Below are 13096 nucleotides of genomic sequence, written 5' to 3'. Positions count from 1 at the left end.
GTTTTTTTAAACCATAAATAAAAAGGAGTTACAGAAATGAGATACGTTTGGTCTAACCAGTTGAACGGTGACCTATTTTTCAATGTGTGGATGACATCAATAAAGAGACATTGCATAATGTTCCCCTTTGCGGCTTTTGAAACACAGGAATTCCTTTCAGAGCTGAAGAGAATTCTGCATTATGCTTCCAGAAATATGAGCTCTCCCAAAATGTTCTCTTTTGATATAAGTTAATTTGTGGTGCTTTATTTTCTATTACAGGTTAGCAGGTGACTATGTACTAATCTCTATTCCTGTCCTGCTGGTAAGTTTGTCTTAAAAACGATGGTTTATTGATATATTAGAGTTCAATTAGACTTGGGTGGAATGAGTACTAGAAAGTATGCTAATTATCTAATGATTCAACTGAGGTGGCATGGTATGAATGATATCGGTGGGTCGGGATGCAGCCGGAGCTGTTACTGGTGGCTGAGATTAATTTAAGCATTCCATCCATCACTTTTTTGTAGACTGTCGAGTCCAAAGTAAACTCAAGTAGATCCCGGGTTGCCTGTGATCCTGTTTAGGGAGGACCCTGCCTGGCAGTTCGGGCTGGACTGTTCCTATTGAAGCAGGGTCAAGACTGAATTACAACTGGCTCGGTCCAAACTGGCGTGGCATGGAGTGCAAAATCATGGTGGACTGGGGTGTGGCCCCAATTAATTACCTGTGGCTGAGATTAAAATTCCACCATCACTTTTTTGCAAACTTCAGTCATCTCATTGAAGCTACCCAGAATGCAGGGGAAAAATATGTTTCATACCCACTTCAAGATTTGTGGGATCTCACCCACCCACAACCTTTTGACTTGAGGTTAAAGACGTCATTTGTCACTGTCGAATTGGGGACATGACCTAGTGGGAAAAAAAAGTGGACAGGACTCTCCTAAACTCATCTCTACACCCTGGTGCAATAGCAACGACTTCTACCGTCAAGGGAATATAGACTTTGTGGCTGAATATTTGCTGCCTGAGGCATGCGCGTCCCTCAACAAAGGGAGGTGCAGCCAGAAACAGGAGGCCGCCAGGGAGATGAAGAACTGCCATCTTCCACACTCAGAGCCTGAAGGAGAGTTTGGTGTGAGGAAGATCTTAAGGGGCAGATTTACAAGCCCCTTGCACCTCTTTTACGCCGCCGTTGCGTCAATTTTATGACGCAGCGGCAGCGTAAACCAGCGCCATGCTGCGGGGTATTTACAATGTGATGCATCTGGGGGATGCGTCACGTTGTAAAGCCCTGTGCCAGAAGTAGATGTTCCTGTTCAGGGGGGAGGAGGGGCATTTCGGCACAGGAACGCCTTCTAAATGTGGCTGAATGAAATGTCCAAGATTTCACTCAGTCACTTTTGAGCCCATGCTGCGTCAAAACCTTGCTCCTGCTTGAAGCAGCGGTAAGGATTGCCGCAGCATTGTACAGGTAGGGCACTCCAGCAATGCGCCACCTTTACGGCACAGATGCGTCATGCATCTGTCCGTTTTTGCCCCATGGTGCACCGCATTGTAAATGCGGCACATCCATGGTGGCGGAGCCGTGACGCACAACAACTGGCGCATCCCTGCTGATATGCAGGGATTCGCTAGTTATTGTAAATCTGCCCCGTAATGTTTGGGTGGTGATCGCACTTGAGAAAAAGCCAACTACTTTCCAGGCCACCACACATTTCCCAGCGGTGCATATTGAGTGCACCGCTGGGTGGCAGCTTTGGGGCACCGTGCCTGGTATCAGTGGCACTCCAGCTGCACCAATTGCTTCTTTCAGATGTTCCTGTCAAGCATGGCTGGGGATCTGAAAATGGCATTAGTGGCCAGGCCTACATCATGACAGATATTCAGAAAGGACCCTTCAACCATTCTGGGTCTGGCTTCTTCAAATTGCATTCGCAACACTTATTCTGGTCTCCTCCAGCGATTCATGTATAATTCAAATGCACCTTGCCCTTCAAGGAAATCCCAATAATGTTTTCAGTATATCTATGTGGTGATAGCACAACACACTATATGAATGGGGCCAGATTTCAGGCTGTTGTACAGGTGAGAGACTTGGAGAGAAATGGGATGCTCACTATCAGAAGCAAGAGTCGTTCTGGGACTGGCAGAGGCTGAAAAACCCACCAAAGGGACCTGAATGCGAAACTTATGAATCACAACTGAGGGTCTTGAAAGAGCAAAGAAAGATGCACCGCATCACCTGAAAGAGCAGGCACAAATGTCATGGTACTTATAGAGCGCACTGTCACCAGACGGTCACCTTGTGGTGTTGCCTATTCGGCTTCCTGGCGCTGATACTCATACCGCTGTGGAACCCTTCCTGGCATTCCCTGTGAAGTGTCCACTCCTGGGCACCCCCAGGGTGAAGCCAGGCATCCTTAGCGCTGTTGAGGCCAGTGTGGAGGCTAAGCAAACTAGTGCCCAGAGTTGCAGAGTGGGACTCCATGATTGGAATTGGGACCGAGGCGAGAATTAACAGGTCCGAGGAAATTGAGCCCTAGACCCCGCCGAGGCGGGAATCAAACCCTGGTCCCTGGCCAGAACTCTGCATCAGAGTCTGCCGCTCTAACCATTGAGCCATACTGCTCCACAAGGAGTTGGTGAACGAGGCAGAGAATAGAACAGCCAGGTCCCTCGACTCATTATGGAGCACACACATCTGGGGTCTGATTCACAAAGGCAATTGACACTTTTAAGTATGTTTACAGCTTATGGCTCTTCAGAAAATCCAAGTGTACGTTGTTACTAAAAAAACTGAAGTAAGTTCAGTATCAGACATGACCGGCCCATGATACTGGGAAACATCCTTTACAACGCAACTTTTACCACGCAGTGCCTTTACGACGCAACTTTTACAACGTAAACCATTGCAACGCATTGCACTGGGGGGCGCTCTAGGATAGGGAATAAGTTTAATTTACTATCCAACACCTTCCCTAGTGTCCACGGGGACTGGAGTTGGAATAGTAAATTAAACTATTCCCTATCCAGCACCCCAAAGCGCTATGCGTTGTAAAGGTTTGCGTTGTAAAAACCGAGTTGTAAAGGCATGCGATGTAAAAGCATGCGTTGTAATGTCATACATCCCTGATACTACAACACCCTCTCCTAGAAAATAATGAAGGTAGAGAAATAAAATAAAACCCAATAGTAAATAATGTTAAATTTTAATGTAACAATACTTTTTTTATGAACACATAATTACATTGATTTTAAATACTTTTATACATCTTTTTGATTCATTGTTAATGCATTTCAAAAAGATTTGTGTCTTACACAAGTTGCATCTGCGGAATATAAACTTCCATAGGCATCCTCCAAACATGAACCAATCTCCAACACCCCCTAAAAAACAGAATCATTGCTATAGGGCTTCTCAGATGCTTTCCAACTGTGAGTAGACATCCCCCTCTGCTTCAAATCAGTAGCAATGGTGGGATGTGAATATCGGGTAAAGGAAGGTGCCGTCTCAAGGGACAAAAAAAGAAATATTTTTTGTTAAAGATAGGAAGAGCCTCATGAAAGCAGCCATCAAAAGTGTGTTGGGTATTGTTGGCAACTGGCTCATGTTATTATTATTGGCAATTTCCTTTTCAAACAGGAGAACCTACCTGGCCTGAATGTGCTGTTGACAGGTAAATGTAGAGTAATTGCTTCAATGGACTTCCTACAAGAAGAGAGTGTATCTCTCACTTACACCACAAATGGCCCCTAAATCCACTTTGTAATGTACAACCCCTGCGCTCATGATTAAACAGAAGAATTGGAATTAACAACAATGTCTCAAAAAACCATGATTTTAACCTCTTCCATGCTCATGACGAGCTGAGCTCGTCATGAGCCACGGCACTCCGGTGCTCATAACGAGCTGAGCTCGTCATGAGCCGTGGAACGCTCGCACGCGGGGATAATTCCCCTGCTGTGCTGAGCGTTCCACGGCAGGTAATGCACCTGTGACGAGCTGAGCTCGTCATAAGCACCGGAGCACCGTAGCTCATGACGAGCTCAGCTCGTCATGAGCATGGGGGCGCTGTGCGCACCCCCTCCCCCCAGCACAGCGGGGGATTAACCCCCGCAGCGAAGGGGTTAAAGGCTTAACTTAACTTCACAGAAAAATAACATTAAATATAAAGCATTGTCAGTTCGTAAGATGCTCCGTGAGTATAATTGAGAGACAGCTGCATTATCCTCCGTATAGACTTTATACATTGGAACATGCGACTAAAGCGCCCTTATTGTTTTAATTTTTCATGATGATTAGTTTTTTTTACAAAATTCTTGGAGCAGCATTCCTAAAAATATCATTCCGCTGCAGTGTTACATTTGGACAGTCATTTAACTTCCGTCTTCATAAAGCCACTTATAGTAACCATGAAGAGATGCACACGAGCATTGTTCGCAATGGCTGACCTAGGAACCCAATGCGTAGACATTGTGGGGCATATTATCTAGGGCTTTATCTCCGCTTTTTTGGCTTTAACACCATCGATGCGGTGCATTTTCCCGCCGTGCACTGAAAAATTCAAAAACCCGCGGTTCAGCGTACAAGAGGTGTACTTCATGTCGTGAGCGTCGAAGGGGTTAAAAGCCAAAGAAGCGGAGATAAAAATATTGCTCTATCAACATCAGATTGCTAATAGGAGAAATGTCGCTTAGCTTAGATTTCGCATGTTAGCACCCTTTTCCACTACGCTTCCCTTTGCATCTCTAATGAGATGCAAAGTGGGCATTCCAGAGCAAAATAATAAGAGAAATATCGCTAAGCGACATTTCTCCTATTGGCAAGCCTCACGCTAACCCTGTTAGAGACAAAAAGCACTAACCACGGTTAACGCTGCTTTTTTACGTCTGCTTTTTTCAGACTTAGCCATGTAATCCAATGGGAGGTGGATTACATGCCTAAAATCACCCTGCCCTATCAGCAAGGTTTCGCTGGTTGCAGTGTGATTATCACACTGTTTACCAGCTAACGCATGGATTCCTATCGCATAGGAGATAAGCGTTGCTGATAGCACGCTATCTCCACAATGGAATCCAGCGTTTGCCTGCGATAAGTATCCGTGCGCTAAAAGCGCTGAGCGATAATTATCGCAGGACCTTGCTAATATTCCCCTGTATTTCTTGTTCTTATTTTGATTCTAAAAAAATTGTGTCCAGTGTTTTTCCACATCAATCCAATCTGGTATTCTGGAATGTAATACTTGTGATTCACCTGAAGACGTCATTCTCAAAATCTCACTGGTGCCCAAAAACAGCAGGACACCTAATATGAATTCAGAAAATGAAACTCAATATTATTCAAATGAAAATCATGGAACTAAAATACGATTGGTAATACATTTTGTATGCAAAACGTTTATGCACTGCAGTGTGACAATGCAAAATGTAGCCTACGACTGACCTATCTTATTTGTTTGTTTGTGACGTCAAAACCAATATTGCATTTTGTTAACAGTGTCTCATTCATGCTGAAGTAAGCTTTATGCAAACAGCTGCTTTAACTATTTTTAATGTTACTATCATCCTCCGATTCAAAGAGCAATTCTTCCATCTTCGTAGTTTCACATGAGATGAAATGTGAAATTTAAATGCAAATTGTAAACTTGTTTAAATTTACTTCAGTTAGTGAACACGGTGGGGCAGATTTATTAGCCCATGCGCCACATTTACGCCGCCGTTGCATCACTTTTTTGATGCAGCGTAAACCATGCTCCACATTGTGCCTTAGTTAGAAGGTGACACTTCTAGGAAGATGCGTCACGTTGTAAAGCCCTGCGCCACATGAAACCACGGCCTCGTTCAATATCGAGTCATCAATCTCTGAACTTTGAGTACGAGAGGACTCGTCATGATTCCAGTTACTGGCCGCTCTTGCTGAGGCCTGGTTCACATTAGTTTTGGCTGTGTGTTTTTCAGCTTTCTACTGTACTTGCGGCGTCCGTTTTCATAGCAGCAGCAGCTGCTGCCGTAAGCTTTAACGGTCTCCTCATTTTTATAGATTTAGCTCTGTTTTTTTCAGAGCTGAAGCTGAGAATTAGCTAGTACCTGTACAGACAAGCCCAAATTGCCTGTATATTCCCCTCTGTTATGCAGAGCTAAAGGGCGAACATTAACTGACTCTACACAAGCCCAAGTCTTTCTAAAACGAACAATCCTTGTTATGCTTGTGAATACTTCTTTTCAGCCGCTCACTGTTATGACTTAGCCGCTGCCCCCAGGTAGCGCTCACCTCCTTGGCTCAGCTTCCCCTCCTCTCACCTCGTTTCCAGAGCCAGAAACCGGTCTCGCATCCTTTGCTTCGGTTTTGGAAAGCAAAGCACCTGCTGCTGTCTCATTCTGCTCGGCTCGGGCCTGCTCGGCATAAGCCTCGGCAATGGCGGCAGAGTGAACTCCAACAAGCCGGTAAAAACAGGTATGGCTTCAATCACGCAATTCAGCTCCCGGCCGGCCTGAATCCCCCCGGTCGCCTTCCCTTCATCTGTCTCCGTGACCAGGGGCGGCTCTAGGCTCATGGTGGCCCTGGGCAGGAAGCGGAGGTAGGGGGCCCCGGAAGAGGGGGTCCGGGCAGGGCGGAGCGCGGAGGCCAGTGAAGAGGGGGGATGTATGACATTACAATGCACACTTTTACAACGCATACCTTTACAACGCATTGTTTACAACGCAACATCCATTACAACGCATTCCATTACAACGCATGCCATTACAACGAAATTTTAAAAACTACATTTACAACGCATTCCATTACAGCGCATAATACCTTTACAATGCATACCATTACAACGCATTACATTACATTGCATGTTTGGTAAGTATTGGATAGTGTAGGGGTAAAATGTACTATTCTAACTCCAGGGGGGGTGCAACAGTAGGGTAAGTGTTGGATGGTAATGTTATGCGTTGTAATGGTATGCGTTGTAATGACTGAGTTGTAATGGCATGCGTTGTAGTGGTGTGCGTTGTAGTATCATGCGTTGTAATGGTTGCGTTGTAAATGCATGCGTTGTAATGGATGTTGCGTTGTAAAAGTTTTGTTGGAATGGTAGTGTGTTGTAAAAGTTGCGTTGTAAAGGTTGTTTCACAAGAGGGCGGGGTCAGGGTGTTTGGAAGTGGAACAGAGCCATAGGATGCCAAATCCCTACCAGGGGCAGACACTCAAATATGTATCCATCCTCAGAGGATTATTATATTAAGGATATATATTGGTGTGGAGGCCCCTTGGGTTTGGTGGCCCTGTGCAGGTGCACAGCATGCCTAAGGCCGCCCCTGCCGGGACTGAGGACAGATCCCGGCCTAGAATACGGCTGAGGTTCTGCTCCGGTCAGCTTCCCTTTCCGTGTTCACCGCGCCACCTCCGACTCCATCTCCTGGGGAGGGGCAGCGCCTGCAGCTACGCGTCAGCGGGACTCATGACAGCCACCCACGTTTCGTCGAGATACACTCTTCAAGCATTGATTCCAGGGCTGAGCTTCAGTACGCTTGGACAAACGAAAAAGTCCGCTCTCCTGAACAATGGGCATAAACAAGCCCATGTAGCATATCCGATCTTGACCTTTTAACTAGCTGAAGGCCTGCTCACCGGTGCAACAAATGTACTCAACCTGGGCAAAGCACATGGCTGACTTTGTTTAAGGGGGCAGGACCAAATCCCCAGAGGTGCTTCTATGCCCTGCTGAGAAAGAATTGGATAGTTTTTCTTGCAGCATACCCACTTGTGTTATTCTGAGCCCCAAGAATATGCTCTAAAGCCCAGTCTGATCTGAAGGTAAACACCTACGCAGTCCCCCATGAGCTACTGCGGGTGCAAGGGCCAGGAGTAACCCTGCAATAAACACTCTGTGGGGGATCCTACTATTGAAGTGAACCTCTGCATCCTTCAAATGTGTGTTGATGAGACCTTGTGAGACGCTCCCAGTCAGGAGGTCTGTTATTGATGGGAGCTAGACACTAAAACAGGCATCAGTAAGTGTGACTCTGTGAGAGCACCGCATGGTGTGGTGTCATGCCACTGTGGTAAGCACCTCCAGCATGTGTAAGCTTTTGAGCGCTGCCCCGTGTGGAGGCCCATGACCATTGTAGGCTGCATGGATCTGACCTCAATTTGCACTAGAGAGCTGGAATCCCCATCACAAGGACCACAAGATTGCCAAATGATGTCACACCTGTGACTGTCAGAAATGCCAATCCAAATCTTCCCCAGCTCCTCTCTCTACTGTCCCAGTTGGTTGAACAGCATAGAGCCCCTTCACTCCCCCAGGAGTCCCAAACATGTTGGATGATTTACAACAGCAATACGCATACATTCGACTGAATTGGAAAAAAAAAGTAGGCTTTGCATCTGGCTCAGTCCTAGTTTAAAAAAGTGTTTAATTGTAATCCTCATTTCCAGCTGGCATTTTAACCAGCCAAGACCTGTCTTGTTGAGAGCGGTGGGGCCCGGTGGAGCAGTATTTTGACGGACAACGACGGGGTAAAACTAAATAAATAATTAATTTTGCCTTGTCATCGCCCATCTAAATCTTCCCCACCATGGGCCCACTGCTCTTACCTGCAAGGGCCCAGTGGTTGTATCCCCACTTGAGCCGGAGAACTATATTGAGTGAGAGAATCCCAAGCAAACTGTACTCAATAAAACTCATTAGAACATTGGAATGCTGGGAGCTCCATTGAAAACAATGGAGTGCTCGGGGCTTATAATGGCTGATATAAGCCTGGAGCTCCAACATTTCAATGCTTCTTTGTTTACAGCTTTGACTGTGAACAAAGGCTTCAAGGACCCTACAGGGAATCTGAGGGGATTTCAATCCCCTCGCGCTCCCGTAAGGCTTTGTTCTTTTTTGTTAGAACATTCAGTCCTCTAGTGGCAGAATGTTCTATTAGCCTTATAGCCCTTCGTAGTTGGGCTATACCAGCTATTAAAATCCCTCTCCCTTGTTAAAGGCCCTCGCCTTCGGCTCGGGGCCTTTAACGCTGGAGAGGGCCTTTAATAGCCGGTATAGCCCTCTACGGCGGGCTATAAGGCTATATTAGAGGTACTTCACCTGCTTGACTAGTAGTCAACAAAGGTCTTGTGGCCGGATGTACATGGAAGTGGTCACAGAATCAAGGCTGTGAATTCCAACCCGTATTTTTACAATCAGGAAAGAATTTGACTATGTTCTGATAGGTTGGTTCATAAAATTCTTGATCATATTGGGTCGTAATCTGACCTAACTCATAAGTATTAATGAAGTAGTTCAGAAAATGCAACTCACTCTCATTAAAGGCCTTCATAGAGATTGTCATATACATGGGTCTGCAGGCCACCATGTATGTCTGTGATCACTGTTTAATAAAGTCATCTTTTAATTCAATGCTGCCCATTATTGTTAAAGGAAACAGGGGAGTGTTGAAAAAAACATGACTTTTTTTCTAAAGATTTGGCAGTCGTCCCATGTACCACTGCTTACTTTAAAACAAACTGTTTTTAATTCACACAGAGGAAGGGTCCCAAAGTCGCTTTTTTCCCTCGGGAGTGCATTAGCACCCAAACTCAGGAGTATGTATTTTTTTATGTTTTGAGCCCAGATGTTGGCCTCGAAGCATGGATACTTATCATACCGATTTGATATTGGGAAAAATTGCCTACAACGTGCTCCTTCCTAAAATGGATTTGTTATGAGGTCACAATGCCATTTTAAAAGGCGTTAAAAGCTTATTGGCTCCTATATTGGGATTTAGAAGTAAGGAAAAGCAATTTTGAGGTTGTAAATTCGGAATAAGAGGGTTTGCAGCTCACAAAATGCTTAGTACATCTGGCTGAAATTGTTGCTTTGTAAAGAATGACACTGCCTGGACCAACTATTTGTGGTGAGTGATACTTGAGCTGCCTCAACTAGATGCTCATTCTTCACGAGTAATCTCATGTGTTTGACTCCACTGCTCACTGAAAGTCAAAGCCTAAGGAGAAGGAGCTTTCTCTTCCCATGGGTCTGTGGTTTCTGTGTCTCCAAGGACAGCTGCCATCCAGACAAGAGTGCCTGGAAAAGTAACCTGTTCCTCCTCTCAAACACATCGAAAATCAGATTCATTCCAACCAGTTTTGATTCTGATAATAATATTCTATTATTTGCACTAGTACTTGTTTGCCACTGGCCATAGCAGTAGCGAAATTTCTGGGGTGGGCATGGTCTATTAGGCAGAAAGCCATAGTCCAGAGACTGCTTATATAGGGATTGTTTTACTGAACTTATTTGATGTAGTGTGTCAATTTTAATAACATGTATTTTTGTACGCCTTTTATGAAATGTAATTGAATCTTATCTGATTGAGGCAACCATTTAATGATGTTTTAAATTTATGTATGTATTGTGCTTTTATGAGAATTACTCGAATAAAGCCTCTTTGAATTGATTCTGATAATAATATTCTGCAGCCAACAAATACCAATGAACCCCTCAATTAGAGTCAACATTAGATTAATTTTAATTATTGTCCAACTTAGAGCCCGCCTAATCATGCCCGTTATTGGTTTGTTGCAACAAATCTAGGACACCTCTGAAGCATGTTTGACTTGCGTGGCAAAAGGGGTGTGGTTTCTGCTATGTTTTGAAAAGGATTCCTGTTCTTGGATAATGAAAATCTGTGAGGTTTGCACATACTCATACCTAAACCCTTCAGTGCAAAGCATTGGCGTCAACGCCTCTGATTATCACCCCCGTGCACTTCCTTTCCATGCAAATTTTCCCAAGTACCAATATGTTTTGGATGCGTCTCAAGGTCGGTGCTTTCTCTGTTCGTAAATGCAGTACCTTAAATTAAATGGTCATTGCTATTTACCTTTAAGTATTATTCATGACATCATGTTAAAGGGTTGAGGGAGAAAGTTGTGCTTATGAAATACTTTTTTCCTAGACAAAATGAAAATCTAATTATTAAAGTATGTATTTGTACATTTAAAGGCATGCACCCATAAGCCTGTGACTTTGTGGCACTTCAGTTTGGGTACGAATATTGTAAATTCAGTTACATGTCCTAATTATGGTTTTTCTTCTTTGTGGCAGGAGGCCTTTGTTTACCATCTGCAAGCGAGCTTTTTACAAAATCAGGTACTATTTGCATGTATCTATTTTTCTTTACGAGTTTCAGACTATCTTTCCCGAACTCTTGCCACTTTTCCAGAAGAAGAATTGTGGGGCATATCACCAAGCAATAGCGATATTTATCGCTATTGCTTGGTTAGCGATACAAATTTATCGCCGAGCTGCGACGATTTTTATCGCAGATAAACCTTACTATTATCAAGGTTTATCTCTAAAACAATAAAAATCGGCCGAAATGCATGAATATCGCTGTAAAGTCAGCGATATTCATGCATTACCGAGCGAATGCTCTTAGCCATGTTATCCACCTCCCATTGGATAACATGGCTAAGAACTGCTCAGGGCAGGTGTTAGTTTTTGGAGATATTTTCTCCAAAAGTTGGTAATAGGAGATAGCGATGTTAGCGACTGTTTCCAGTCACTAACATCTTGGCACGCCCACTTTGCAAGTCATTAGTGATAAATTTCTCTGACATGCAAAGTGGGGCCCAAGACGGTTGCTATCTCCTGCTAGCTGTTGCTAACTGGTGTTAGCGACAGCTAGGTAATAGGGAGATAATTTTATCTCCGCTTTCTTGGCTTTTAAAGCCAAAAAAGCAGAGATAAATCCCTTGATAATATGCCCCTGTGTTTTCATTCTAAGCCTGGTTGCCTACAGAATAGTCCCAACTGAAACAGAGTGACCTACACCTCTTTTGACACATATCTTCCACCCCATCTTGGTGTTCTCCTTGCTCTGCCTTGCATCCAACAGCCTCTTGCGTATGGTAAGGGATCCAGATCTGAAGTTTGTACAAGAGCAGCAGATGGAGGTTATGGTAAAGGTTCCCGCCTATTAGACATGGGTAGATGTTAAAACCTTTTTATGAGTTTTCTTTTTAATTTTAATATTAAAAAAAACTTATGAGCTCAGCCACTAGTCAATCGACGCTTGTGTAAACACCACTATAGTGGAGTTCAATACAAGAATCATTAATAGTTGAGATAATCTTGAAAAACCTATTTTTGGATCTTTAGAGTTCACAAACCCTCACTGAAATGTCAATGCCTTAATCCACAAGTTTCCTCAAACCAGTGATTTCCGGTTCAGAGCTCAAGGAGCTGCGAGAGAGCTGCGTTGGAGCTTTGGAGCCTTGGAGCCTCAGAGAGCTGCGTTGGGGCTGCGGAGCCTGGGAGCCTCAGAGAGCTGCGTTGGAGCTTCGGAGCCTTGGAGCCTCAGAGAGCTGCGTTGGGGCTTTGGAGCCTTGGAGCCTCAGAGAGCTGCGTTGGAGCTTCGGAGCCTTGGAGCCTCAGAGAGCTGCGTTGGAGGTTCTCAGCCTTGGAGCCTCAGAGAGCTGCGTTGGGGCTTCGGAGCCTTGGAGCCTCAGAGAGCTGCGTTGGGGCTTTGGAGCCTTGGAGCCTCAGAGAGCTGTGTTGGGGATTTGGAGTCTTGGAGCCTCAGAGAGCTGCGTTGGAGCTTCGGAGCCTTGGAGCCTCAGAGAGCTGCGTTGGAGCTTCGGTGCCTTGGAGCCTCAGAGAGCTGCGCTGGAGCTTCGGAGCCTTGGAGCCTCAGAGAGCTGCGTTGGAGCTTCGGAGCCTTGGAGCCTCAGAGAGCTGCGTTGGGGCTTTGGAGCCTCAGAGAGCTGCGTTGGGGCTTTGGCGCCTTGGAGCCTCAGAGACCTGCGTTGGGGCTTTGGAGCCTTGAAGCCTCAGAGAGCTGCATTGGAGCTTTGGAGCCTTGGAGCCTCAGAGAGCTGCGTTGGGGCTTCGGAGCCTTGGAGCCTCAGAGAGCTGCGTTGGAGCTTCGGATCCTTGGAGCCTCAGAGAGCTGCGTTGGAGCTTCGGAGCCTTGGAGCCTCAGAGAGCTGTGTTGGAGCTTCGGAGTCTTGGAGCCTCAGAGAGCTGCGTTGGAGCTTCAGAGCCTTGGAGCCTCAGAGAGCTGCGTTGGGGCTTTGAAGCCTTGGAGCCTCAGAGAGCTGCGTTGGGGCTTTGGAGCCTTGGAGCCTCAGAGAG

At 45.4% G+C, this 13096-nt stretch overlaps 1 protein-coding gene across 1 annotated transcript in view; it reads left to right on the top strand.

The window, feature by feature from the left end:
* LOC144827822 (multidrug and toxin extrusion protein 1-like) overlaps positions 1 to 13096 on the top strand; it is a 227396-nt gene that overhangs the window by 630 nt on the left and 213670 nt on the right. The window contains exons 2-3 of the mRNA XM_078685988.1: positions 262 to 304; positions 11066 to 11110. Of these exons, the coding sequence (XP_078542114.1) occupies positions 262 to 304; positions 11066 to 11110 (88 nt within the window). The remainder of the gene's footprint in view (positions 1 to 261; positions 305 to 11065; positions 11111 to 13096) is intronic.

The sequence above is a fragment of the Lissotriton helveticus genome, chromosome 4_1 (genome assembly GCF_964261635.1).
Source record: "Lissotriton helveticus chromosome 4_1, aLisHel1.1, whole genome shotgun sequence".
In the NCBI taxonomy this organism is placed as follows: domain Eukaryota; kingdom Metazoa; phylum Chordata; class Amphibia; order Caudata; family Salamandridae; genus Lissotriton; species Lissotriton helveticus.
Note: the sequence above shows the minus strand (reverse complement) of the source record. Positions and strands in the feature narration are given on the sequence as shown.